General features: G+C 37.5%; 1 protein-coding gene across 1 annotated transcript in view; it reads left to right on the forward strand.

Annotated features, from left to right (window-relative positions):
- The window catches only part of UNC13C (unc-13 homolog C), a 678,662-nt gene that overhangs the window by 381,079 nt on the left and 269,835 nt on the right, over window positions 1-27,748 (forward strand). Inside the window, exon 19 of the mRNA XM_005685753.3 lies at window positions 8,190-8,318. Within this exon, the coding sequence (XP_005685810.2) occupies window positions 8,190-8,318 (129 nt within the window). The remainder of the gene's footprint in view (window positions 1-8,189; window positions 8,319-27,748) is intronic.

Raw genomic sequence — 27,748 nt, forward strand, 5'->3', positions numbered from 1 at the left:
AAATGGAAATGATGTTCACTTTGCATTTCAGCTTTAACTCAGCTATTTTGCTGGACTTCTTTTTTTGCGCGTGCGCGTGTGTGTGTGTGTGTGTGTGTGTATGTGTGTATACATACATGCTCAGTCATTCAGTTGTGTCTGACTCTTTATCAACCCTATGGCCTGCAGCCTGCCAGGCTCCTCTGTCCATGGGATTTTCCTAACGAGAATATTGGAGCAGGTTGCCATTTCCTCCTCTAGGGAATCCTCCTGACCCAGAGATCGAACCTGGGTCTCCTGCACTGGTGGGCGATCTATCTATCTATCTATATCCAGAGATATGTAAGTCCATATATGTGTATATATGTGTGTGTGTATACTAACTATATATATATATAATCATATATATTATATATGATAACCTGTTATATAAATATATCATATATATAAATATATATATGATATGTTTATCTCCACATAGTCAAAGCTATAATTTTTCCAGTAGTCATGTACAGATGTGAGAGCTGGACCAAAGAATTGATGTTTCAAAATGTGGTGCTGGAGCGTCCTTTGGACAGCAAGGAGATCAAACCAGTCGATCCTAAAGGAAATCAACCGTGAATATTCAATGGAAGGACTGATACTGAACCTGAAGCTCAAATACTTTGGCCACTTAATGCAAACACCCAACACCCTGGCAAAGACCCTGATACTGGGGAAAATGGAGGGCAGGGGGAGAAGGGGTCAACAGATGATGAGATGGTTGGATGCCATCATTGACTCAATGGACATGAGTTTGAACAAACTCCTGGAGATAGTGAAGGATAGGTAAGCCTGGTGTGCTATAGTCCATGGAGTTGCAAAGAGTTGGACATGACTGAGCAACTGAACAACAAATATTTGTCTACACATTGTTCTAGCTTCTGGAAAGTTAAAGTGATACCCAATCCAGGCTCACTAGGAATGTTTGCTCATTAACAGGTGATGCCTGCCATTGACATTGAGTGGGTCAGGAAATGGAAATGAGGGCGGGGAGTGCCAGCACAGTGCTCCAAACCTTCCATTCTTCAGTCAATAGCCTTGTGTTGTTCAGGAAACAAAATCTTCTTAAACTTACAGCTCCTCCTCCACCACCCTCACTAATAACTGGTAACCTTGCTTCCTATTTCACTGAAAAATGAGGAGCACCTACTGGAGAGTTTCCTCAAGCTCTGACCACAGACATCTGCCACCTCTGCCATTGCCTGCTTAGCTATACCTGTGTCCATATTTTAATTTTTTTTTGCATTATTATTGCTTAGATATTTGTTCTCCTAAAAAATAGCTATATCTTCTACTCATGCAATTAATTTCCTCCCCTCCTGATGCCAAAAATTTGGCCTCTGTGCACTGGTACTTAATCAAATCTCTGAGACAGTTTTGGGTGAAGTAGAAAGAATTCATCAAGTGCTGTGGGGGGTGGGGGAGAGGTAGGTCCAATGTTGCTGATTTGATCAGGGTATGCTCAGGGCCTGTACTTCTTTGATTTTGTCTGAGGTAATCTCTTGAGTTTCTCTGGTTCCTTTCATCTGGCCTTGGGTGGTCTTCTCTAGAATAAATAGTGCTGACATTTTCCACGTGTTAGACTCTAGTTCTATAAAGAGTTCACTGATTTTGTTATGTGTGTCCCTTGAGGTTAATCCCTTACAATTATACAATGGAAGTATAGATTCAAGGGATTAGATCTGATAGGTACAGTGCCTGAAGAACTGTGGACAGAGGTTCCTGACATTGTACAGGAAGCAGTAATCAAGACCAGTTCAGTTCAGTTCAGTCGCTCAGTCGTGTCCGACTCTTTGCGACCGCATGAATCGCGGCATGCCAGGCCTCCCTGTCCATCACCATCTCCCGGAGTTCACTCAGACTCACATCCTTCGAGTCCGTGAGCCATCCGGCCATCTCATCCTCGGTCATCCCCTTCTCCTCCTGCCCCCAATCCCTCCCAGCATCAAAGTCTTTTCCAATGAGTCAGCTCTTAGCATGAGGTGGCCAAAGTACTGGAGCTTCAGCTTAAGCATCATTCTTTCCAAAGAAATCCCAGGGTTGATCTCCTTCAGAATGGACTGATTGGATCTCCTTGCAGTCCAAGGGACCCTCAAGAGTCTTCTCCAACACCACAGTTCAAAAGCATCAATTCTTTGGCGCTCAGCCTTCTTCACAGTCCAATTCTCACATCCATACATGACCACAGGAAAAACCATAGCCTTGACTAGACGGACCTTAGTCAGCAAAGTAATGTCTCTGCTTTTGAATATGCTATCTAGGTTGGTCATAACTTTTCTTCCAAGGAGTAAGTGTCTTTTAATTTCATGGCTGCAATCACCATCTGCAGTGATTTTGGAGCCCCAAAAAATAAAGTCTGACACTTTTGACTGTTTTCTCATCTATTTCCCATGAAGTGATGGGACCGGATGCCATGATCTTCATTTTCTGAATGTTGAGCTTTAAGCCAACTTTTTCACTCTCCTCTTTCACTTTCATCAAGAGGCTTTTTAGTTCCTCTTCACCTTCTGCCATAAGGGTGGTGTCATCTGCATATCTGAGATTATTGATATTTCTCCCGGCAATCTTGATTCCAGCTTGTGTTTCTTCCAGTCCAGCGTTTCTCATGATGTACTCTGCATAGAAGTTAAATAAGCAGGGTGACAATATACAGCCTTGACGTATACCTTTTCCTATTTGGAACCAGTCTGTTGTTCCATGTCCACTTCTAACTGTTGCTTCCTGACCTTCATACAGATTTCTCAAGAGGCAGGTCAGATGGTCTGGTATTCCCATCTCTCTCAGAATTTTCCACAGTTTGTTGTGATCCACACAGTCAAAGGCTTTGGCATAGTCAATAAAGCAGAAATAAATGTTTTTCTGGAACTCTTTTGCTTTTTCCAGTCAAGCAAGACATGACTGAGCAAATGAACTGAACTGAGGCTACCAGCACCCTGTGCCAAGGCTGCACTATTGTTTCTTGGCTATTCTGCCCTTATCTCTGCATCCCCTCCCTTCACTGATTTCTTGTTCTTTCCCTAAGTCCTGTCAGACTCTTGTGACCCCATGGAGTACACTATCTCCCAGAGTTCACTCAAATTCATGTCCATTGAGTCGGTGACACCATCCAACCATCTCATCCTCTTCTGCCCCCTTCTTTCCCAGCATCAGAGTCTTTTTCAGTGAGTCAGCTGTTCACATCAGGTGGCCAAAGTATCAGAGCTTCAGCCTCAGCATCACTCCTTTCAAGGAATATTCAGCGTTGATTTCCTTTGGGATTGACTTCTCTGATTAGCAACTGTTTGAACCTGCCTTGTGAAACTCAGACAAGGTCATAGAGGCTGAACAAAAAGGGTCCAGTGCCCAGTATCCTCACAGAGTCCTGCTCAGTTTTACCCCTGAGTTACTAAAAACAGTCATCCAGCAATCTTCCTCACTAACCTGAATTGTCAGTCTTCCCCTCTCCACTGGATATTCCTGTTCAGCAAACATACTATCATTTCCAGCCTTAAAGATATTGCTTCACTCCATTTTTTTTTCATTTACTGTGTGTATGTGTGTGTTAGTTGCTCAAGTCCAACTTTTAGTCATGTCCAACTCTTTGCGACCCCCACAGACTGTAGCCTACTAGGCTCCTTTGTCCACTGTATTTTCCAGGCAACATTACTGGAGTGGGTTGCCATTTCCTCCTCCAGGCGATCTTCCCAATCCAGGGATCGAACCTGGGTCCTCCCACATTGCAGGCAGATTCTTTACCATCTGAACCACCAGGGAGGTCCCTGGTACAGTTACTACCCTTATCCTTCTTTTCCTTTAATAGGAAGACTCATCAAAATAGTCCTTTTAACAAATTTGTTCCAAATTTATTTTCTTCCATTATCTTGTGAACACATTTTCTCCTTCTAGTCATTTCTTCTCCTCATTGTAGACAGTAAATTTCACTCTTCTTGTCTAGTTCTATTGGTTTTGACATGTGTAGGTATCATAACTACCACTATCATTGAGATACAGAAGTCCATAACCTCCAGGGTTCCCTTATGTTTCCCCTTTACAGTCAGCCTCTCTCCCACACCCTGATTTGTTATGGTTCCCCTGTAGTTTTACCTTTACTAGAATATTGTATGAATGAAGTAATCTTTGTAGTATAACATATTGGCTATTCATCCATCTTGTTGAGTGTATTTAAAGTTCATTCTTTTTCTTTTTTTTGCTGAGTAGTAATCCTTTGTTATGTATGTACTACATGCATCTGGGTAGTCTTTAGTTTTAGGTCATATCAAATAAAACTGTCAAAAATATTCATATATGTTTTTGTGTAAACATAGATTTTCACTTTCCTTGGATAAATAACAAGGAGTGAGATTCTTTACTAATTTGTTAAATGTATGTTAAATTTTACCAAGAATTGGTAAGAATTGCCAGTTGCAGTTCTACATTTTCTAGTGGAGCTCTTGTCATTTTCCATGATTTTATTTTATTTTTAGGCATTCTGCTAGGAATAGAGTTGTTTCATATTGTCATCTTAATGTTTTTCCTTCTATACAATTATAATTAATAATGTTGATGTGCTTTCTTGGGCTGATTTGCCAATTGAGTGTCTTTTGTGAAAAACCTGTTGAAATGTTTTGCTCACTTTTCATTCTTACTGTTGAGCATTAAGTTCTTTATATACTCTGGATACGAATCTTTTGTAAGGTACTTTATTTCCTGATATTTTCCTCTGGTCTGTGCCTTGTCTTTTCATTCTTTAACATTATCTGTGCATATCAAAAGGTTTTAATTTTGATAAACTCTACTTTATCAGTTTTTCTATTTGGAGATAGTGCTACTGGCTAAGAAGCTAAGGTCACAATGAAATTTTTCTATTTTTCTTCTAAGTGTTTTATTTTACCTGTATGTTTAGTCCTGTGTTTCATTTTGAGAGTGTTTTTTTTTTTTCAATAAGTGAAGAATGAGTCAAGGATCATTTTTTTGTATATGCATGTTCTGTAGTTTTCATACCATTTCATACCATTTATTAATATGCTCATCCCTTATACATTGAATTGCAGTTGTATCGATACAAAAATTCAGTTGGTCACATTTGTTTGAGTCTGTTTCTGGAATCCATGATTTCCAAATGTCTATACTTTAATCATTACCATGTTATATTGTTTGCTGAAGCCTTATAGCAAATCTTGATATTAGATAGTATGCATCTTCCACTTTTTTTTGTTATTTTTCAGAGTTGTTTAGATTATATTAGTTCTCACCAGGATTTTGGTTGGGATTGCATTAAATCTATAGATCAATCTATAGAAAATTTAAAAAATTAAAATCCTAAATCTTCAATCTATTCTTCTTTGGAACCAACTCCAGTAGGATTTTACCCCAACACTTCATCAAAAATGATCATCAAAAATGATCATCAAAAATGATCACCAGTGACCATCACTTTGCTAAATCTGGTGATCAGTCATCAGTCTTCATCCTACAGTGTCAGTATCACTTAATATGTCTTATCAGTCCTTTCTCCAGGAAAGTCTTTCTTCTCTAGATTCCAGGACACCCCTCTTAAACTTATTTTCCCTCCCATCTCAGTGGCTGTTTTTTTCTTCTTTGTTGTTTTGTTCTTTTTCATTTACTTAAAGCCATACGGCTAGAATTACCCAGGGTTTACTTTTTGGAACCCTTCTCTTCTCTGTACTCATCTAGTTTCATTTCTTTAAATTCTTCTCTAAACTAATAATTCTCAATTTTTACCACTAGCCCAGGCATCTACACTACTCCAGGCTCATCTACTCAGATGTCTATTTGAAATCTACTTGTATGTGTAACAGGCTTATCAGTATTAACCTGTCAGAAACTGATCTTTTGATCATCCAAACACAGACTTGCTCATCTAAGTTATTTAGGTTGAAATTTTGGTGTTGTGCTGCCTCCCTCAGGCCAGCTTGCCCAGCTTCAAGACCAAAGAAAGCCTGGAGTCAGCAACAGACATCAGTGGTTTAATTGATAGGGGGATCTTACTTGTCTGAAACAAGGTCTTGGAGTGACATCCCACTGCATATCCCAGACAGTGGACAGAATATGGTGGTCATCTTCATCCTGGGCAGAAAGTGGCGTTACCAGATAAAAGGGGAATGGATGTCCCGTTGACTCATCCATTACCAGAGAAACCAGCAGAGGAGCACGCCCTTCACCACCCTTTTGATGAGTTACTATGGGCTTCCTTGGTGGCTCCGAGGTTAAAGCGTGTGCCTACAATGCGGGAGACCTGGGTTTGATCCCTGGGTTGGAAAGATCCCCTGGAGAGGGAAATGGCAACCCACTCCAGTATTCTTGCCTGGAGAATCCCATGAATGGAGAAGCCTGGTGGGCTACAGTGCACGTGGTTGCAAGGAGTCAAACATGACTGAGCGATTTCACTCACTCACTCACTCAAAATTAGATGAATCATTAGATGGGGCCTGGGGCAAAAAGTATACAGGAGATCAGACAGGTAGTAGGGTGTAGCTGAAATAGACACGTGGAGCAGTGGATGTGCAGAAAGCAAGACAGCCATCTTGGGTGACCTAATCATACACTTCTGGTTCTGACACATCTGTTTCTCTGACACGAATCATCCAATTTGTCAGAAAATCCTGTTACCCATTCCTTCAAAAATTAACCAAAATAGAATTTCTTCTAACACCTCCTCCTAGCTTTGCACGATCATAATTTAAGCACTATCTTCTCAAGACTGATTTACTGCACTATTCTCATCACTGGCCTTTCTGAATTTTTCCATAGACAGCCTTAAGGCAGCATACGGGAACCTTTTTAAGAAGTGTATTAGGTCACGTTGCTCTTCTGCTCAGACAGTCCCCTTCCTTCCTACCTTGCTTAAAGCTAAGTTCTAGAGTAGTCTGTGATTTTTTACCACTGGTCCCATCCTCTTCTCTGAATTCATCTACTATTAAAGTCCTTTTTATTAAAATCTGTTCTAATGAAACCCTTTCTATCCCGCTTTGTCTGTTTTTCTTTCAGCATGCAATACCATATATCTTATTGATTTTTGTTTATTTTCTACTAACATTTAGTTTCACGAAGAAAGGATTTCTGTTTCTTCTGTTCCCTGCAGTATTGCCATTTCTGATGTATCAGTTCAGTTCAGTCGCTCAGTTGTGTCCAAAGCTTTGCGACCCCATGAATCGCAGCACGCCAGGCCTCCCTGTCCATCACCAGCGGTTCACTCAAACTCATGTCCATTGAGTCGGTGATGCCATTCAGCCATCTCGTCCTCTGTCGTCCCCTTCTCCTCCTGCCCTCAATCCCTCCCAGCATCAGGGTCTTTTCCAATGAGTCAACTCTTCGCATTAGGTGGCCAGAGTATTGGAGTTTCAGCTTTGGCATCAATCCTTCCAAAGAACACCCAGGACTGAACTCTTTTAGGAGGGACTGGTTGGACCTCCTTGCAGTCCAAGGGACTCTCAAGAGTCTCCTCCAACACCACAGTTCAAAAGTGTTATTTCTTCAGTGCTCAGCTTTCTTCACAGTCCAACTCTCACATCCATACATGACCACTGGAGAAAACATAGCCTTGACTAGACAGACCTTTGTTGACAAAGCAATGTCTCTGCTTTTGAATATACTATTTAGGTTGGTCATAACTTTCCTTCCAAGGAGTAAGCATCTTTTAATTTCATGGCTGCAATCACCATCTGCAGTCTGATGTATCAGTTCAGTTCAGTTGCTCAGCCATGTCCAACTCTTTGCGACCCCATGGATTTCAGTACACCAGGCCTCCCTGTCTATCACCAACTCCCAGAGTTCATTCAGACTCACGTCCATCGAGTTGGTGATGCCATCCAGCCAGCTCATCCTCTGTCGTCCCCTTCTCCTCCTGCCTCCAATCCCTCCCAGCGTCAGAGTCTGATGTATGGTAGGTGATAAATATTTGTTGAGTGGTTGGATGGAATGAATGAATGATATTGTGATGGGTAACTTCAAATGTTTCTATTTAAATATTTATAACTATGTTCATTTTCTTGAGTTGTTATATTAAGAAGTTAAGGTGGGTGTTTTTACCTTTAAAACATTTTTCAGACCACATTTTTCCTGAATACAGAAAAGTCGACTAAAAGTGTTTATAGAATATTGCTTGACTATTTTTATATAGTTAATACAGTGTTCTACTTTTAAATTTAAGAAAATAATTTGTATACCAGGTTCTGGAGCTGCAGAGCCCCCCTAAGGCCAGCATGGTGGTGAAGGACTGCGTCAGGGCTTGCCTGGATTCTACGTACAAATATATTTTTGACAACTGCCATGAACTCTATTCCCAGCTAATAGACCCGGTAAGAAAAAATATGTGTCTATTTTCTGTTCTAATGTCTGCTTCCATAAGTAAGTGGGAAAGTATGTTCATTCAACTTATGTTACCTACAGGTTGTTAGAATTTCCATATTGTTTCTTCACATTTGAATGTCACTTTAATGTACATGAAACAATCCACTCCTTGCAATAACTTCTTATATTAATGGTGGATATTATTCAAGGTTTCACATGAGGAGTCAATTTCAAATAAGTGATTGTCTCAAAGTCACATAGTAGGAAAATGGAAGATTTGGTGCTAGAATTTAGGATTTAAACTTCTGCTTCTCTGTCCTTCCCCTAACTCATCCTGCCTCCCTTATCAATTCTATCTCACAAAAATGATAGGTGGGGACATATTTACAGAACACAAGTGTAACATACTCACATATGTAAATTTATTATTAAGAAATATTTCTAAATACAAAAGAAACTAGGGAAAATAAACATGCATATACTGCTTAGATGACCAGTTGTTAGCATTTAGTAATATTTGTTCTGCTCTTTATTGTTTAAAGTTTTAAAATAATAGGCATAAATTGGTATCTCACTTTGTAGTTCCTTCAAATTTCATTCTCCTCCCTTCATCTTCTTACAGAGATGAACACTATTTTAATGTTAATGAGTTGGAACATCTTTTCATATATGCTCAGTGAACAATTCAGTTCTATTTTCTGTGTGTCGCCTATTAATTCCTTGCTGATTTTTCTCTTGGCTTGCTTGCCTTTTACTCATTAATCTGCATAAAATTCTAAAATGTGTTTTGGATACTAATCTTTGTTGGTTATGTGATTCATTTATTATATAAATACAAGATATATCTTTTGTTGCATCAAAGTTTTTTAATACACACTATGTTTTATATATATATATTGCTATTACTTCTATAGAACTATTGTTTGGGGATGACTTTTTAATATGAATCTATTGCCTATTCACTTCCCTGAAGAAAGCCATTGTTCCAATAGATATTGAAAACCATTACCCATGGAACTTCTTGGTTGCTTAGAGTGGGGCAGAGTCTAAAAATTATATGTTGGATGAAGGCCAGGAGGATTCTTTCAAACTAGGTTTCATGCTAGGATTCTTATAGTATTACTCTTTCTGGGTTAATAACTCTTTAGCCTAATAGGAGAACAAAGTAAAGCTGGGATCTGTCATTGTATAAGCAAAACAACATTTAACTGCATAATTGTTCTTAACTTTATCATTTCTGCTAAATGTGTGCATTAGTAGTTTGGAAACTTGGTTTTTGAGGGATTAAATTGTCCCTGACTTCAAATCTCTCCTTGGGTGGCTTTCTAGTGGCCTCCCTTTTTCTACTCTCTGTTCTTTATCTTCTTCCTACAAAACTCTTTCAATTCTTCCTCTACATTGTCAATATCAAGGTCTTTGTTTCATGCAAAATATAAAAATTAGGCTTTTTATTATACCATATAAGTTACCCATACGTAACTTCATAGGCAATCTTACCAGACTTTATTATCTTTGATTTCTTACTTCCTACAGTTTCAAATACAAACTGGTCCCTTCTCCTGAGCCTTAAATTCTATTTTTTTCTGTGACTTGATCATCTTCTTTTACATCCATGTATTTATCCTGTTCCATCTGCCTAAAATGTTCATCCCCCATCCTCTGTCTTCATCAAAATCCAACTTAAATATGACCTCCTTTCCTACTAGTTCACACTCAATGGATGAATCAAATCATCAAAATCAAATGACATGCCTTAATATCTTTCAAATATATTAATAATAATAATAAACAAGTTTTATTTATATGGTATCTCAGATGGTAAAGAATCTGCCTGCAATGCAAGAGACCTGGATTCAATCCCTGGGCAGTGAAGATCCCCTAGAGAAGGGAATGGCTATCTCCTCCAGTATTCTTACCTGAAGAATTCCATGGACAGAGGAGTCTGGTGGGCTACAGTCCACTGGATCACAAAGGGTCAGATATAACTGAATGGCTAACACACTTTAGAGAAATATGTGCAATTCCCATAAAGCAAACATACCCCTAACAAAAAGCAAATAAATTATCATATAAAAATTAATATAGCTTACTATCTGCTGACTTGGCTTTAAAAAGATGTTTACATGATTTTCTAACCTTGTATTCATGTTGGATGCATATGGCATTTGAAAATCAAGACCAAAAGAGATGCTCTATCACAGGAGACTTTCAGTGCTTGCCTAAAACCTCTTGCCATTGTATGGGGTCATGTTGCAGAGTCCTAGATGTCAGGATATGGAAGGAATTGATGGATGTCCCATCTAGTCCCAACCTTTAAACATACGTCCACAATGCCTTATTCCCCATGGTCTTTACCTACCTGGATTTGCTTCACGTCCCAAACCCGTTCCTGGCTGACTTGAGCTCACTGACCTTTTCTTCAGAAAGCTGCTAGGACCTCTCCTGGCTAAATTATGAGTTGCTGCTCTCTGCTCTCATAGTATACCCTGACATGTCACCACCACCATGCTTATGATGGTGTATGTATTAGACATATAATGAAACATTTGTCTGACCTGAGGCCATGAGTTTCATCTTTGTAGCTCTAGTGTTTAAACACTGTGCCTAACACAGAGTACAGTTGATAAAGTAATAAGAAATAAATTTACAAAAAAAAAAAAAGAAAAAAACACTCTTAGTTATTTATATTCTATTTCAATGACTCCGCTATAAGTCTGTGACCAAGAACATAATCTCTGATATTAGAGCCCCTGAGTTCAAATCCTGGCTGTAAAGCTTATTAACATGGTCGCCTTAAATAGGCTAGCCTCTACAAGTCTCAGTTTCTTCATCAAGATATACTTTTAGTATTTATTCCACTTCTGTGTTTGTGTTCTCTGTAGATAATGTCATGCCTGAAACAAAAAACAACAACAAGAATTTCAGGGTTGTTAGGCACAGTATAATTCTGCTTATTTAAATGTGGAAGCATACTTTCTTTCTCCAGAGGGGTTTTTAAGAACCATATACAAATAGTACTTAGAATAAAAATGGAAAACAAACAAGAGAAAAGTTGAAATTGTTGCAGTTAGACAAGATAGCTAGAAACAGCTGGCTGCACACTCATGGAACAAACAGCATTTACCTTGACTTAATTACCAGGCCCACGTTTGTCCTTCAGTTCAGCATAACTAAGGACTCAAGTATGGCAATGTGGACATAGAGGATTGATCTCTTGCATAAAGATACATGAGGGATCAATTTATAAACTAGCCCAATATTCTAATTATTTTTTAATTAATAATGAGTTTTAGAATCTTCTCACAAGCTTATTAGCTTTTGAGTAACCATTTTGATAAATTACCTCTTTGTAGCTTATGCTTATTTTAAAAAATAGAATCTACTTTTCTTTCCTGGTTGCTATTCTGGGGTTACTTTGTTCTTTGTCAGCTTTTGATGTTGCAACGTTTTTCACAATCCGTCAACTTTATCTTTGTCACAGTGTACGTTTATTTTTTTTTTTAAATCTCAATCTTAATGTAATCAAATTGGCCAATTTTTCTATTTAAAATATGATCTTTGAAGTATTAAAAAGTCTTTCCCACTCACTCCCAAATACAAGATCTCCTTATGTGGAACTTAACAAAATGGATATGTTCTAGCTTAGTAGTAGTTATTGTTACTAAAATCCAGCTAGTTCCCTTGCTGCTTCTCCTAAAGCAACCTTCAGATCATAGCTTTTCTTTTCATATAGATAACTTCCAGAAGAGGATAAACCAAAACATCATTAAGTCTGCTTAAAGCATCTGTTTTTTGCCCTGTTTTTGCTTTTTTTCTTAAAGAAACTGTCATTTGTTCCTGAGGGGTCCTCAGAACCTACACATCAGGCACTAGTGCAGAGTCCCTTTGTTTCCCTCCAAAATCAAATTTCCCTGCCTCTTACCTTTGCGACAATCTCTGTTAGGAATTTGTTATTAGCTTTCTTGTTGATCTTTATGAACATTTATAATACATATCTATTAACCATTTGTGATACCTGTCTCTCTCACGTACTCCAGTGTACAAACAAGCAGAGCAATGGTGTGGTTACAGGTACTAACTCCAATACCGGACTAAGCAACCTTTAGATATTTGAGAGGAAATCTGTAATTTTTAAGGCTTAGTGTCACTTTTTTGAGAAGTATGCATACTGATACTTTTAAGTATATTTATTGATTTTTTAAATGGCTACCTATCACATAAATACATCATAATTTAAATATCAGCTTCATTGTTTCACTTTTACAAATGATAGTGCAATGAATATCACTGTGCTTTTAAAGAACAGAGAAATGAACCCCTTTCCTCTACTTTTCCATTTCTACTATAAATAATACAGACTTGACTGTACCATATGGTCACAGCACCCTCTTATTTTTTCACATCTTAAAATGTCCTACAACTTACCTGATTTCCATAGTAAACACTGAGTTTAATGAGACTAGAAGCTGTCTTATAATATTATTGAACTTATAGTACATAATACTGTGCCTTAAGTACTACAGCACAGTGCATTAGCAGAAATTAGTAAATAACTGCTTACTTAATAGAAAGTCTATGCAAAGATATTTGTGCATGTGGAGAAGAAAATGGCAACCCACTCCAGTGTTCTTGCCTGGAGAATCCCAGGGACCGGGGAGCCTGGTGGGCTGCCGTCTATGGGGTCGCACAGAGTCGGACACGACAGAAACAACTTAGCAGCAGCAGCAGCAGAAGTATACTGCTATTCATTTAAAAATTTTGACCAAGATGTCTTCTGAAAAGTGAAGTTGCTCAGTTGTGTCCGACTCTTTGTGACCCCATGAACTGTAGCCTGCAACGCTTCGCTGTCCATGGGATTTTCCAAGCAAGAATACTGGAGTAGACTGCTATTTCCTTCTCCAGGGGAGAAGTCTTCTGAAAACTCCACAGAAGAAAGAAAATATCCTCCCATGATACCTTAATTGGAAACTTATATGAATATATACATAGCAAGTTTAAGAGAGTCTTCCTTGATTTGTAGATATATACTTCTTCAGTTCTTTTAGTCAAAATATTTGCCATAGATGTTTTTGGTTTCCTATTCTTTTTGCTCTAGGTAATTAACTCTAAATAATTAATAAAAGGAAAGTTTAAAATAAAATGTAACTTTGAAATTTGCAGGTAGAAAAATTCCAATTATGTATTCTTAATTTGAGATATTATTTAAATAATAATCCTTGAGGAATTAGCTAGAAAGTGTACCTGACTTTTATTATATTTCCACCCCCCACCCCCACGATGAACTTTTTCTTATGCAGTCAGTAGCATTAGTTTGGGGAATGGTGATCATTATGAAAAGAAGATAACTTTCCACTACCTCATGCGATTATTATCTACACACTAAAACTAAGTAAATACAGGCACATTTTAATCTTAATTTTTCTTAAATATTATTATAAAATGTATAAAAGAATGTTTATGAAAGGAAATTTCATAAGTATAAACTTCATAATTAATATATAAATTCTTATAAAAATAAACTGTTCAAAATAAGTGGTATCCTATTTATTGGGTGAGGAAAACAGGAACATAAGAAACCCAAAGCATAAAGAATTATTAAATAGTTATATTTCCATCAATGTGTATTTCAGTTTTTCTGATGTAGGTCAACAAATTAATTGACAAGTGAAACCTTAATAAATTCTAAAAGGATAAGCAACATGCAGAGTAGATTTTGCCAGTAAGACTAGTATAGTTTTGGTTCTAAAATTGGACTGTGATAATATTTGAAAAGAAAATTATAAGCACATCTTGAAAATAGTGATTTAAACATTCCAAATAAATTATCAGATGGCATATTTAAAATAGAACCAGATCAAGCAGTTTTATCTCAGGAATGCAAGGATGATTTGACATTAGGGAAAAAAAATTATCAATATGAATCACTATAGTAGTTAAGAGTTAAGTGAAGGAAGAAGATCATGTATTTATGTAATATATGTAGAATGAACATATGGTGAAATTTGATGCCTCTTTATGATCAAAGAAGAGACTCTTGAAAATTTAGAAATGAAACAGATTTTCTTTTATTTAAGTTTACATTAAAAAAATTATGGCAAATGTTAACATGAAATTTAGGTACATTTGTTTAAGAAAGAAATAAGTATCCTATTAATACTGCTGATTAACATACTCTTGAAGAAATAAGAGAATATAAATTAGAGAACTGTTGTAATTTATGAGTCATATGGATAGGAAAACTAACAGAATCTACCAAGTGCTCTTGGCTCACATAAGAATAAATCTTACTTAACAAATACAAGAACAGTAGAATTTCTTTACACTAAAAGTTGTGTTACATCTATTACTAGGGAAAGGAACAGACAATTTAGAATGTTAGGAAAAGTGTCTCATCATATGGAGCTAGGGGAGTGGGGGAGTTATGGGAAGGACTGGTTTCTTAGTTAACACCATATCCAGTGTGAACTTGAGAGGATGAAAGAGGCAAATGTAAATGGTAGTAATAACAATGTGTGTGCTTAGTCACTTAGTCGTGTCCAACTCTTTGCAACTCCATGGACTGTAGTCAGCCAGGCTCCTCTGTCCATGGGGATTCTCCAGGCAAGAACACTGGAGTGGGTTGCCACGCCCACCTCCTGGGTATCTTCCCAACCCAGGGATCAAAGCCAGGTCTGCCGCATTGCAGGTGGATTCTTTACCATCTGAGCCACACATTCTTTACCATATCTGATACATGTAGAAGAGACTTCTTAAAATTCCAAAGCACAAGTCTTAATTTTCTTAATTTTGAGCTTCTTTATTTTTTTAAATTTGTATTAATATTTTTAACACCAAAAACATTTTGTATTGGAGTATAGCCAATTAACAATGTTGTGGTAGTTTCAGGTGAACAGTGAAGGGACTCAGCCATATATATACATGTACCCATTCCCCCCTAGACCCATCTCCCATCCAGGCTAGCACATAACATTGAGCAGAGTTCCATGCGGTATACAACAGGTTTTTGTTGGTTATCTATTTTAAATATAACAGTGCCAAAGCACAAATTTTAAACAGAAAAATTAATCAATTTAATTATTTTAAAATTGGCAATTTCTTATAAATGTACACTGTGAGAAAAGTGAAAGATCTTTGCAGTGTCAAAAGCTGACCTAGGACTAAGAAATTCCAAAATAACAACCAGGAAAAGATAGAGATTCCAATTAAATAGGCACAAAAAATGAACAGGGAATTTATAAAAATGCTTACTCAAGAGGCTTATAAGCTTGGAGAAGTTCCTTAAACTCATTATTAATTTAGTCAAAACAACATTGAACTACTATCATATCCAGAAGGTTGACGAAAATAGATAATGCCAATGTTCATGAGGAAATGGAGACATTGGAGCCCCCATGCACTTTTGGTTAGCATGTAAACTAGGATTTAGGAACCAGCAATCCTGATATATCTATATGTTAGACATACTTGCACAGAGAACCCTAAGAAGATATTTAATAGGATGTTTATTCAAACATTGTTTGTGATACTGAAAAGTTGGAGGTAATCTGTACATCCTTCATTGGAGAATAGATAAGTAAAACATGGTGGATTTACTCTATAGAATATCATGAGACAGTTAGAAGAAATGAGTTAAGTGTTTACATAGTAACATGGAGAAATTAAAAACATAGTGCAGAGTGAAAAAGAAGATACAGAAGGTGATATATAGCATAATAGTAGTTATAAAGTAACACACATCACAACAATAAACATTCTAATGATCAGAGAAATAAGCACCAAACATAGTAGATGATCTTACATAGATCAGGAGAAGATAGGATTTTGAAATGGCGATTAAAAAAAAAAGAATAGGTGGAAGAATGGATGGATTGATAGACAAGACAGACAGATATATGAATCATGCATGGTCATAATATATGTATTTGAGATTCCAATGTATCCCTTACCTCAAGTCAAAAAAATAAGTTGACTTAAAATTTCTGAAGAAAAGTATTATCTATTTGTGATATATTTGGAATCTAGGACCTATCTTCATAAAACCTTTAACTGATATGAATTTGGCATCTAACAAGTATAGAACTGAATTAGATTTATTATCAAAACTGCCCTGCTTCCCTAGTGGCTCAGAGGTTAAAGCGTCTGCCTCCAATGCGGGAGACCCGGGTTTGATCCCTGGGTCGGGAAGATCCCCTGGAGAAGGAAATGGCAATCCACTCCAGTATTCTTGCCTGGAGAATCCCATGGATGGAGAAGCCTAGTAGGTTACAGTCCACGGGGTCGCAAAGAGTTGGACACGACTGAGCGACTTCACCTTACCTTAACCTGCTTCATATAGTTATACAGAAAACTAGAAATGATGACCCCTGGCACTACATAATGTTGTAGCCACAAAGCTGTCCTATTAGAATCTATATTGCATTATATGATTTTTGTTTTAATGTGTTCCCATTTTAGAAACCTTTATTCTTTAAAAGTGTAACTCCATTCATAAATAATTACAGGCAAAAAGAAATCATTCCATGACGTGCTTCTTGTTTTTTTTTTTTTTTTCACTCCTTTAAGGTATTTGGAATATGATGTTTCATGGAAGGTTATACATGAAGTCAAGTTATCTAACTTAGAATTTATTCTTTCACTCTGTGATTTTATAGTTACCCAGAAAATCAATGGGTCTTGAATCTTTTATTTTTAACACTCATTTTTTATTCAGATGGGTCATTTTAGTAAATCAAATTACTTGAAATTCATGAAAAGTTCAGTAAACATAAAGACAGAAGGAAACATTTTCTTACACTTACTTGATTGTAGTTCAGTGTTTCTCAAACTGCCCTGATCCTAAGAATCACCTGGGAAGTCTGACCACCTCAGACCCAGTGAAATAGGTTATCTGTGAAGAATCCTGGGAGTCCATATTTCAACAAGTCCTTCAAGAGATTTGACATTAGGCAAGTATCAAATAAAATGGTATTTGTTACTAGCCCTGATTTTATTTTTTTCTTTAGATTTTTTTCCTTTTTGATAAATATCTAGAGAGAAGGAAAATAAGGTAAACGTCAATTAAAAACTAAATTGCAAAAAGTGTAATAGTATGTAAGAAATCTGCTTATGGGATATCTTTACCTAATAGTCTGTGTTGTGTTTCATGACTTAGATTGCTCTTTCCCAGATGCCCAGAATTTATAGAATCCATAATATAATTCCCTTTTAAGAAAAAAAAAAAAAAGTAGATGTTAGTGCTGTTACTGAATCATTAGTAAAATAATATAGCTGTTAAGATCATAGAAGAGACAATATGGTGAAACAGATTGTGAACCCCTTTGGAGCAGTTTTGTCATTACTGCCTGCCAATGAATTCTTCATATGTGGTATAACATTCACATATAACAGATATTCCCAAAATACTGAATATAGTAGTTGTGATTTTTGTTTATAATACATGTAGTTAAAACTGTAAGGCTTTAAAAGGAAAAAAAAAAAAAAAACCACTGTGGCTCTGCTACTCACTACACTTAGCAAAGCAATCAGTAATTAACCAGTTTTCCTATATCTAAAATGAACATAATGATATTTTTTCTCTCTAGTCCAAAACCCAGTGAACTTTCATTATTATATTTTTGTGAATGAATGAGTGACTTTTAAGTCCTTTAAAGGGCTTCTGTGGTGGCTCAGATGGTAACAAATCTGCCTACAATGCAGGAGACCCGGGTTCAATCTCTGGGTCAAGAAGATCCCCTGAAGAAGGAAATGGCAACCCACTCCAGTATTCTTGCTTGGAGAATCCCATGGACAGAGGAGCCTGACAGGCTACGGTTCATGGGGTCTCAAAGAGTGGGACATGAGTGAGTGATGAAGACGTAATCAGAAAGTTACATGTTTGGAAGTATCTGATAAATTAGGGCTTCTCAGGTGACACTAGTGGTAAAGAACTTGCCTGCCAGGGCAGGAGACTTAAGAGATGTGGGTTCAACCCCTGGGTTGGGAAGATCTCCTGGAGAAGGGCATGGAAACCCACTCCAGTATTCTTGTCTGGAGAATCCCATGGACAGAGGAGCCTGGCAGGCTACATGTCCATAGGGTTGCAGAGTTGGACATGACTGAAGTGACTTAGCATACACACACATGACTAATAAATTAGAAAACAAAGCAGAAATATACTGAATGAGACAAATATACTGAAGACAAAATTCAAGTCAAGATATCATTATTTACTGAGTGATTTTTACTGAAATGAAGACTAGCTTGAAAGGCAAATGTGAAATTCTAAAGGAACTCTGGGCCATCTAAAAGGACTTTTACATGGTAACACTTTGATGTATTAAAAAAAATCATTATGTGTAGCCTTCCAGTAAACATTGATACTGTTGTCCACATTGCTTTGATTTTATTTATATGATTTTTTTTTTGTAATAAAGGGTTTGTGTGTGTCCATGTCCATGTGTACACACACACATATTTATATCTATATCCATCCATCCATATGTTTAGAGCCAGGATATACACTCCTGATACTTTTTATCATATTAATTGTTTTAGAACATCATAAGCAGCAATAAACTCATGTAAATCAAATGGTGTTACATTAATAAAATGAAATATAATATATTGATGAGACAGTCTCCATTAAGAGATGCTGACATTTAGTAGCAAGTTTCTTTTAAAGCTCCTAATCTTCACAACAGTGTCAAATGGAAGGCATGAAACAAAATAAAACAAACTATCCATTGTTCTAACTTTATAATACATATGCAATTTAACCATCACCCGTAACTGATGTCTGTTCACATATGTAATCAGCAAAGGCAGAATAGGCTGTTAGAATCTGGTAATCCAATTTCCCTCACTGTATGCAGAGCAAGTTGAAGGATAATGGAATCTCACATACAAATGAATTGGTTCCTTTTTACGTTTCATTGCTTGCTGGGGTCCAGCCCCGGTGGATCCAGGGTAATTCGAAGGTGGTGATGGAATCGGCATCCTAGGAAGAATCTTAATTACAGATTTATAGAGAGATTAGAAACGGATAGTGTAGTAGGAAAATCAGTGGAGAAAAGAGGCTGAATAACTTGGTTTACGTGGAATAGCATCCATGCTCCAGATGGGAATTCAGCCAGAAAAACGGGGAGCAAGAAAGAAACAACATGGGGGAATCAGTCTTTTCAGAAGCTGATCTGATTTCTTTAGTTTTCAGGTTTGTTTATATACCTTTTGTTATACATAGGAATGAATACAGAGTCACACGGGGGTCAGCAGACCTGACCCTTGTCACAATCAGGTGCTTCATATAAAATTATACAAAGGTCTTATGGGTTTTACATCATCTTCTGGCTATGAGGCCTGCTGACATTTTATGGTGCTTTCTGATAATAGTCAGTTAACCAGAAAACTTATTTTTTCCAGGGGTGATTTTTTCTTAAACCAAGGGCCACCCTCCAAATAAAGTTGCATTCCTATAGGGTGAGGGTGTAGTGGACTACAACTAAGAAAGAAATTTACTTAGCCTAAGGTTTAACATGATTAATCTTAAAGGTTAATACTTATTTCTCCTATATGCTAGTTATATTCATTATAAGGGCAAGGAATATGGAAATTTAGCAGCAAATGTTGGCTCAACAAATGAAAACCCTTCACCATTTTTCCCCTTAAGATCTATTTAGTCTTAAGATAGTGATAAAGTTACATTTTTATATAGCAAGGACACAGTGATTTATAACAAAGTACAGTGATCTATAACAAAAGAGAAAATTCATTAACTCAAAAAGTCTAGTATTGCTAACATCAAAAACTACTATATTTCCTTTTCTATATTCCTAATACATTGATATATTCCCAGGTACCTAAGGATATGGAGGCCTGGCAGCAATCACTGACTCAACAATGAGAAAAGCCCTATGCTAATACTCCAAACTCTCTGTGCTGTTTATGGTTGAGAGGTTGTCACACAAGCTAGTCTGTCAGCAGAGAGGTTTGACCTGAGACACCTTTGTCACACCCAGGGCAGGGAATTAGCAGTAATTATTGGCACAATAAATGAAAAACCCTTCACCAATATAATTCCTAATCAACCCACTATACTATCCTAATAATTTTCTAACTTTTCAAAAGAGTCTGTATATAGAAAGTTTAAAGCATCTCGTGCCTCTCATGGTTGGGAGGCTGTAAACAATCACATGTGGCCGGACGAACCTGATCAGGGAGGCTAGAGGACCTCCAGAGGAGTTTCTAAGTTGAAACACTCTTGTCACGCGCAGGAATTTTTATTAACCGGAGCTGCAAGTTAACTCCTCCTCCGAGAGAAATGGTTATGGGGGAGAGCCCCCCGTAAAGTCAGAGGTGTAGGTGAGAGCATGAAACAAGACTCTGGTTTGGGGGTTGGATGCTCGGGAACAGGGGGTTTCCTGAGGCTTGATCACGCCTTTGCGTATGCCAGGCCTCCTTCCTCATGACCTTTGCCATGGGCGGAGTTCCTCACGCTGGCCGCCGGCAATTGCTGCATCTTATTTTCCTCAAATGTACTACATGGCTCTCCACAGAGAGCTTTGGTTCTTTACCATGTTTAAAATATCTTATTAAAAATTCAGTTTTTATTCCATTTTATTCCTTTTAAAATTTCATCGGCTAAAAGTATCAAACTTTAGTTACTTGCTTATTCTGGTACTGGTGAAAGCAGCCGAAAGGAAGCATTCTATATTATATGGAAGATTGATTCTGAGTTCTCTGTCCCATATGGAGAAAAGGATTTAGAAGTTATACGTTCATTCACAAGTATTCAGTAACTAAAATTTGTTGAATTTTTGTTATGTTCCAGGCACTGTTAGAATAAGGAAAAGAGCAGTAACAAGAATAAGGAAAAGGACAGTGAACAGCCATCCTTCTCATGGGGTTCACAGTCTAGCCAGAGAGGTAGATATTAAAAAATAGCTAAACCAATAACTGAAGTGTCAGGTTTTCTGAAGGGAATATACATTGTGCTGTTGGAATATAAAATAGAAAGAACCATCCTAGTCTTAGATGCCGAAAAGAATATAGCTTATAATAATGTGATTTCCAGATACCCATCACAGAAGATCATTCTCTGGAGGTATTAATTCTAGAAGTATGTATCCAGAAACAGCAGGGAAGTATTTCAAGGTAAAAAATAATTAATAAAGCATTCTCTTAACTTTTGTTCAAAATCGCATACAGTAGGCAGTATCTGGAGTACTGTAAGATGTTTCTGTTTTTCATCTCAGCAAAAGAGATAAAATAGACTCATTTTTGTTGGGCTTCAGTTACCTGCATCTACTGATATTATCTTAACAAGGTCACCAAGTATATAGACTTTGCCTAAACTAGTGATAAACTGTCTACTCTTGTTTTACTCGACCTCTCAATAACATTTGTTACTGTTGGCTACTCCATCTTTTCTGAAATGCTATTTTCTAAGTGCTTAATAACCATCTGTATTTTTTTCCTCCATCTTCAGGGGCTGCTCCACTTCAAACATTTTAGCACACCCCTTCGTCTACTAGGTCTTTAAATGTTGTAGATCCCAGGGCTCTGGTCTTGACTCTTATTCTCTGGCTGCACTTAATGATTCAGCCAAGTGCTCCAAACACAAGGTTTTTGTGTTTGGGGATCACAGATATGTTGGGGAAAAAACCTGTTGGGATCACATCAACCTATTGGGGAAAAACAGCTTGTGTGTGGGCCAGGATGAAGGAGGTAGATCCTTTTTCAGTTCTGGAAATAGTTCTCATAATTTCTAGAGATGAATAGATGGTCCTGCCTGCCTTATATCAGCAAAGGATCTTGCTTTGACTTAAGTGATTGTCTTAGGAAGAAATGAAGGTTTGAAATCACATACATCTGTATTCAAATAAAACCTTGTCCCCACCATCAACTTAGAGAGATATTAGTCTTGGGCAAGTTATGTAATTCCTCCAAGTGTCAGTTTATTCATTTGGCAAAAGGGGATAATAACACATCTCACAGGATTGCTGTGAGGATTAAATGTGATAGTGCTTGTGAATCACCTTACTCATAGGTATTCAAAAGATCTTTTTTCTTTTTATTATAACTTGTTTATTGAAATATAATTGACATATGACATTATTATACATATAAACATTGTTTATAAAATACTGATTTAATATTTGTATATATTGCAAAATGATCACTATAGTAAGTCCAGTTAACCTCTGTAACTCTGAAGAGCTGCAAAAAAAAATTTTTTTTTTTTCTGGTGATGAGGACCTTTAAGATTTCTTTCCTTTTGTTGTTGTTCAGTCCCTAAGTTGTATCTCTTGGCCAATCCAATATAATATAATGTCATTGGTAATATTGACAGTTACTTCTTCCTTTCAAATTTGGGTGTGCCTTTTATTTCTTTTTATTGCCTAATTGTTCTGGCTAGCACTGCCAATACTGTGGTGAATAAAAGTGGTGAGTATAAGCATTTTTGTCTTGTTCCTGATCTTAGAGGAAAACTTTCACTGAGTGTGATGTTAGTTGTGGGTTTGTTATATATGACCTTTATTATGTTGATATACCTTCCCTCTATACCCATTTCATTGAAACTTTTATCATAAATGCATGTTGAATTTTGTCAAATGCATCTTCTGGATCTGTTGAGATGATTGTGTGATTTTTATCATTTGTTTTTTTAATGTGGTGTATCATTTTAATTGACTTGCAGATACTGAACCATACTTGCACCCCTGGGATATTCTACTTGCTTTTGGTATATGATCCTTTTAATGTATTGTTGACTTCCATTTGCCAATAATTTTTTGAGGATTTTTTGTTTCTGTTTTTGTTCCTCAGGAATATTTGCCTGTAATTTTCTTTTCTCATGGTAAGAGAATGAGGGTGTGTTTCCATCTTTTATCTATACAGTGAAGTGCAAGGGTGATAGCCTGCAGAAGCTGTTTCTTCAAATGGTAGAGTCTCATGGGACTCAGGAATGCCATTTTCACTGGCCTGCAGAGCCAGATGATCAGGGACGTATTTGATTCTACTTCTTAAAAATCAGGGTTCCAGACATAAAAGGTTCCCTGAGGGGGATATTAAAGCTGTGGAACATAGGAGAGGAAAAGCATGAGGGTGGCACCTGCCAGAGTAAGAGAAAATAAAGGTCTCTAGTAAGAAAATAAAGATGGTAACCACTAGCTTTAGCAGGGCAGACGAAGAGCACAAATGTGGTGCCCCACTGTTTAGAGGATAAAAATGGCACCCACTGGAGGAAAAATAGTACCTACCAGCTTTAGCAATGAGAATATGCAAGTGGCACCCACCAGCACCTCCATTCCCAGATAGTATCCAAACAGTTCCTAACACTCTGAGATTAGCAAGTGGATCTCATTGACATAAAGTCTGGATGTTTTTCAAAAGCTGCCTCTGTGCTGGGTCTTTGGATGAATGAGTTTGTACAAAAACCCTTCAAAAATCATTTCTTAGTTTGCTGTAACCCTTCGCTTAGCCCATGGACTTGAGTCCTATCAGTTTTCAAAGCCAGATGTTACGGGGGCTCCCCGATCAGGTGCAGCTCTTCAAGTTGTGGGGCCTGATGTGAGGTATGAACCCTTCATTCCTCAGAGAGAAGCTCCATGTTTGTGAGTTCCCTGATGATTGTGGGTCACTGGGCTGGCAGGTAGTGTTTGCCCTCAGTTTAGTGAGATTGTATCCTAGCCTCTCTACCTGTCTCAGTGTGATCCTTTTCTCCTTTGTGGAGGTGAGAGAGCTACTTTGGCAGTTTTTGAGTCTTTCTCAGAGAAATTTGTTTCATATGTAACTTATTGATGCAGTGTGTCAGTGAGGAAAAGTAATTTCAGAATCTTCCTACGTCATCAACTTGCACTGCTCTTAGGTCATCCTTTTTTAAAAAATTCTGTCTGCAGAGTTGGCCCTTGAACAACATGGGTTTGAACTGCATAGGTCTTCTTAAGCACAGATTTTTTTTTTTCAATAAATGCATACTCCTTTATTTGTTTTCTTTCATTGAATTTTTTATTGTAGTACTGTCACATTGCAAGGTTGTGTTAGTTTCTTGCTCTACAGCAAAATAAATCAGTCATATGTATACATATATCCACTCTTTTTTTTTCAGTTTCCTTCCCATTTAGGTCACCACAAAGCATTGAGTTCCCTGTGCTATATAATAGGTTCACATTAGTAATCTATTTTATACCTAGTACCATAAATATATCAATCCTAATCTACTGATTCATCCTACCCTCTCTTCCCCTCTTTGTAACCATTTTTGTTCTCTACATCCGTGACTCTATTTCTGCTTTACAAATAAGTTTATCTCTACTGTTTTTTTTTCTAGTTTTACATATAAAAAATATTGTATGACATTTTTATTCTCTTTCTGAGTTACTTTACTCTGTATGATAATCTCTAGGTCCATCCATGTCTCTGCAAATGGCACTATTTCATTCCTTTTTATGGCTGAGTAATATTCCATGGTATATATCTATCACATCTTCTTTATCCATCCTTTGTCAATGAACATTTAGGTTGCTTCCATAGGTCATATGATAGCTCTGTTTTTAGTTTTTAAAGGAACCTCCATACTATTATCCCCAGTGGCTATATCAATTTACATCCCCACCAACAATGTAGGAGGGTCCTCTTTCCTCCACATCCTCTCCAGCATTTATTGTTTGTAAATGTTTTGATGATGGTCATTATGAATAATGTGAGGTGATATGTCATTTTCGCTTTGATTTGCATTTTTCTCATAATTAGAGAAGGCAAACATCTTTTCATTTGTTTCTTGGCCATCTGTATGTCTTTTTTGGAGAAATGTTTATTCAGACCTTCTGCTCATTTTTTGGTTGCATTGTTTGTTTGCTTTTTATAATAAGCTGCATAAGCTATTTGTATATTTGAAGATTAATCCCTTGTCAGTTGCTTCGTTTGCAATATATTTTTTCCCATTCTGAGGGTTGTCTTTTTGTTATGTTTGTGGTTTCTGTTGTTGTGTAGAAGCTTTTTTTGTGTGTGTAGATGCTGTTAATTTCAATTGCGTCCCATTTAGTATTATAGGATCTGCAGTTGTTTAATCCATGAATGTAAAACTGCCAATAGGAGGGCTGACATTAAAGTTATAGGAGGTTTTTTGACTGTGAAGGGGACAGGGACCCTTAATCCCTGCATTGTTCAAGGATCAACTGTACTTGTACATAATTTACTGATGGAAGCAGGAGTTTGTGCTATAGTAGCATGCACTAAAACACAGTAGTTGGTTCATTGCCTCCTTTACTCGGTCTGACTGCTTGCTCTATAAGGAAGGAGGAGATTACAGCACACAAAATACCCAGTTTGCTGGACCCATCAGGCTTACTCTGAAATGTGTATGCAATTTCTCTCTATCTGCTCACAAAGCATCTTTCAGGTATTTGGAAGCACTGGGATATACTCTGTAATTAAGCTTGAAACTGAAACCCATCAAAACCATTTTAAAGATATTGTCTTCATATGTGCTTTCTAGATATAAATATGTGCTTTCTAGATATAGATACACAGACATACATGTATACAGATATGTGCATCATCCCCTTTCTTGTTCAGTCATTCAGTCCTGTCTGATTCTTTGCAACCCCATGGACTGCAGCACCCCGAGCTTCCCTGTCTTTCACTATCTCCCAGATTTTGCTCAAATCTTTGTTCACTGAGTTGATGATGTCATCCAACCAGCCCATCCTCCATCACCACCTTCTTCTCTGGCCCTCAGTCTTTCCTAGCACCAGGTTCGCTTCTAGTGAGTCGACCCTTCACATCAGGTGGCCAAAGTATTGGAGGGTCATCCCCTGATTTTACGCAAATAGTATACTACATTTGTTTCACTTATGTGTCTTTGAGATGGATTTATATCAGTAACTAAAATATTCCCATTCTTTATTCTATTGAGTATATATTTCACAATTTATGTAATCTGCCCCTTTTGGTGGAAATTCAAGTTGTTTCTAGTGTTACTGCATGCTTGGTCGCTCAGTTGTGCCTGACTATACCAAATTATCTTCCAAAGAGGTTTTATTTGAAGTCAGTCTCTCTAAGAATCACCGATGCAAAGGACATGAACCTGGGCAAACTCCTGGAGACAGTGAGGTATGGGGAGATCTGACATGCCGCAGTCCATGGAGTTGTGAAGAGCCAGACTTGACTGGGCAACTGAATAGCAACAACAATATACCACAGTGCCCTTTTCAAAATTCTTATTAATGCATTGCTTTACCAAAGTTGTTTTTTCATTTCTTTTCTTAAGTTGGTACAAAGGTTTAACTTACCATATTACTATCAGTTCAGTCACTGAGTCGTGTCTGACTCTTTGTGACCCCATGAATCGCAGCACACCAGGCCTCCCTGTCCATCACCAACTCCCGGAGTTCACTCGGACTCACGTCCATCGAGTCAGTGATGCCATCCAGCATTCTCATCCTCTGTCGTCCCTTTCTCCTCCTGCCCCCAGTACCTCCCAGCATCAGAGTCTTTTCCACGAGGGGAAAGACTTCAACTCTTCGCATGAGGTGGCCAAAGTACTGGAGTTTCAACTTCAGCGTCGTTCCCTCCAAAGAAATCCCAGGGCTTATCTCCTTCAGAATGGACTGGTTGGATCTCCTTGCAGTCCAAAGGACTCTCAAGAGTCTTCTCCAAAACCACAGTTCAAAAGCATCAGTTCTTCAGTGCTCTGCCTTCTTCACAGTCCAACCAACTCTCACATCCATACATGACTACTGGAAAAACCATAGCCTTGACTAGACGGACCTTAGTCGGCAAAGTAATGTCTCTGCTTTTGAATATGCTATCTAGGTTACTCATAACTTTTCTTCCAAAGAGTAGGTGTCTTTTAATTTCATGGCTGCAGTCACCATCTGCAGAGATTTTGGAGCCCCCAAAAAACTAAAGTCTGACACTGTTTCCACTGTTTCCCCATCTATTTCCCATGAAGTGATGGGACCAGATGTCATGATATTCATTTTCTGAATGTTGAGCTTTAAGCCAACTTTTTCACTCTCCACTTTCATTTTCATCAAGAGGCTTTTTAGTTCCTCTTCACTTTCTGCCAAAAGGGTGGTGTCATCTGCATATCTGAGGTTATTGATATTTCTCCTGGCAATCTTGATTCCAGCTTGTGTTTCTTCCAGCCCAGCATTTCTCATGATGTACTCTGCATAGAAGTTAAATAAGCAGGGTGACAATATACAGCCTTGTCGTAATCCTTTTCCTATTTGGAACCAGTCTGTTGTTCCATGTCCAGTTCTAACTGTTGCTTCCTGACCTGCATACAGGTTTCTCAAGAGGCAGGTCAGGTGGTCTGTATTCCCATCTCTCTCAGAATTTTCCACAGTTTATTGTGATCCACACAATCAAAGGCTTTGGCATAGTCAATAAAGCAGAAATAGATGTTTTTCTGGAACTCTCTTGCTTTTTCCATGATCCAGCGGATGTTGGCAAT

The sequence above is a fragment of the Capra hircus genome, chromosome 10 (genome assembly GCF_001704415.2).
Source record: "Capra hircus breed San Clemente chromosome 10, ASM170441v1, whole genome shotgun sequence".
Lineage (NCBI taxonomy): Eukaryota > Metazoa > Chordata > Mammalia > Artiodactyla > Bovidae > Capra > Capra hircus.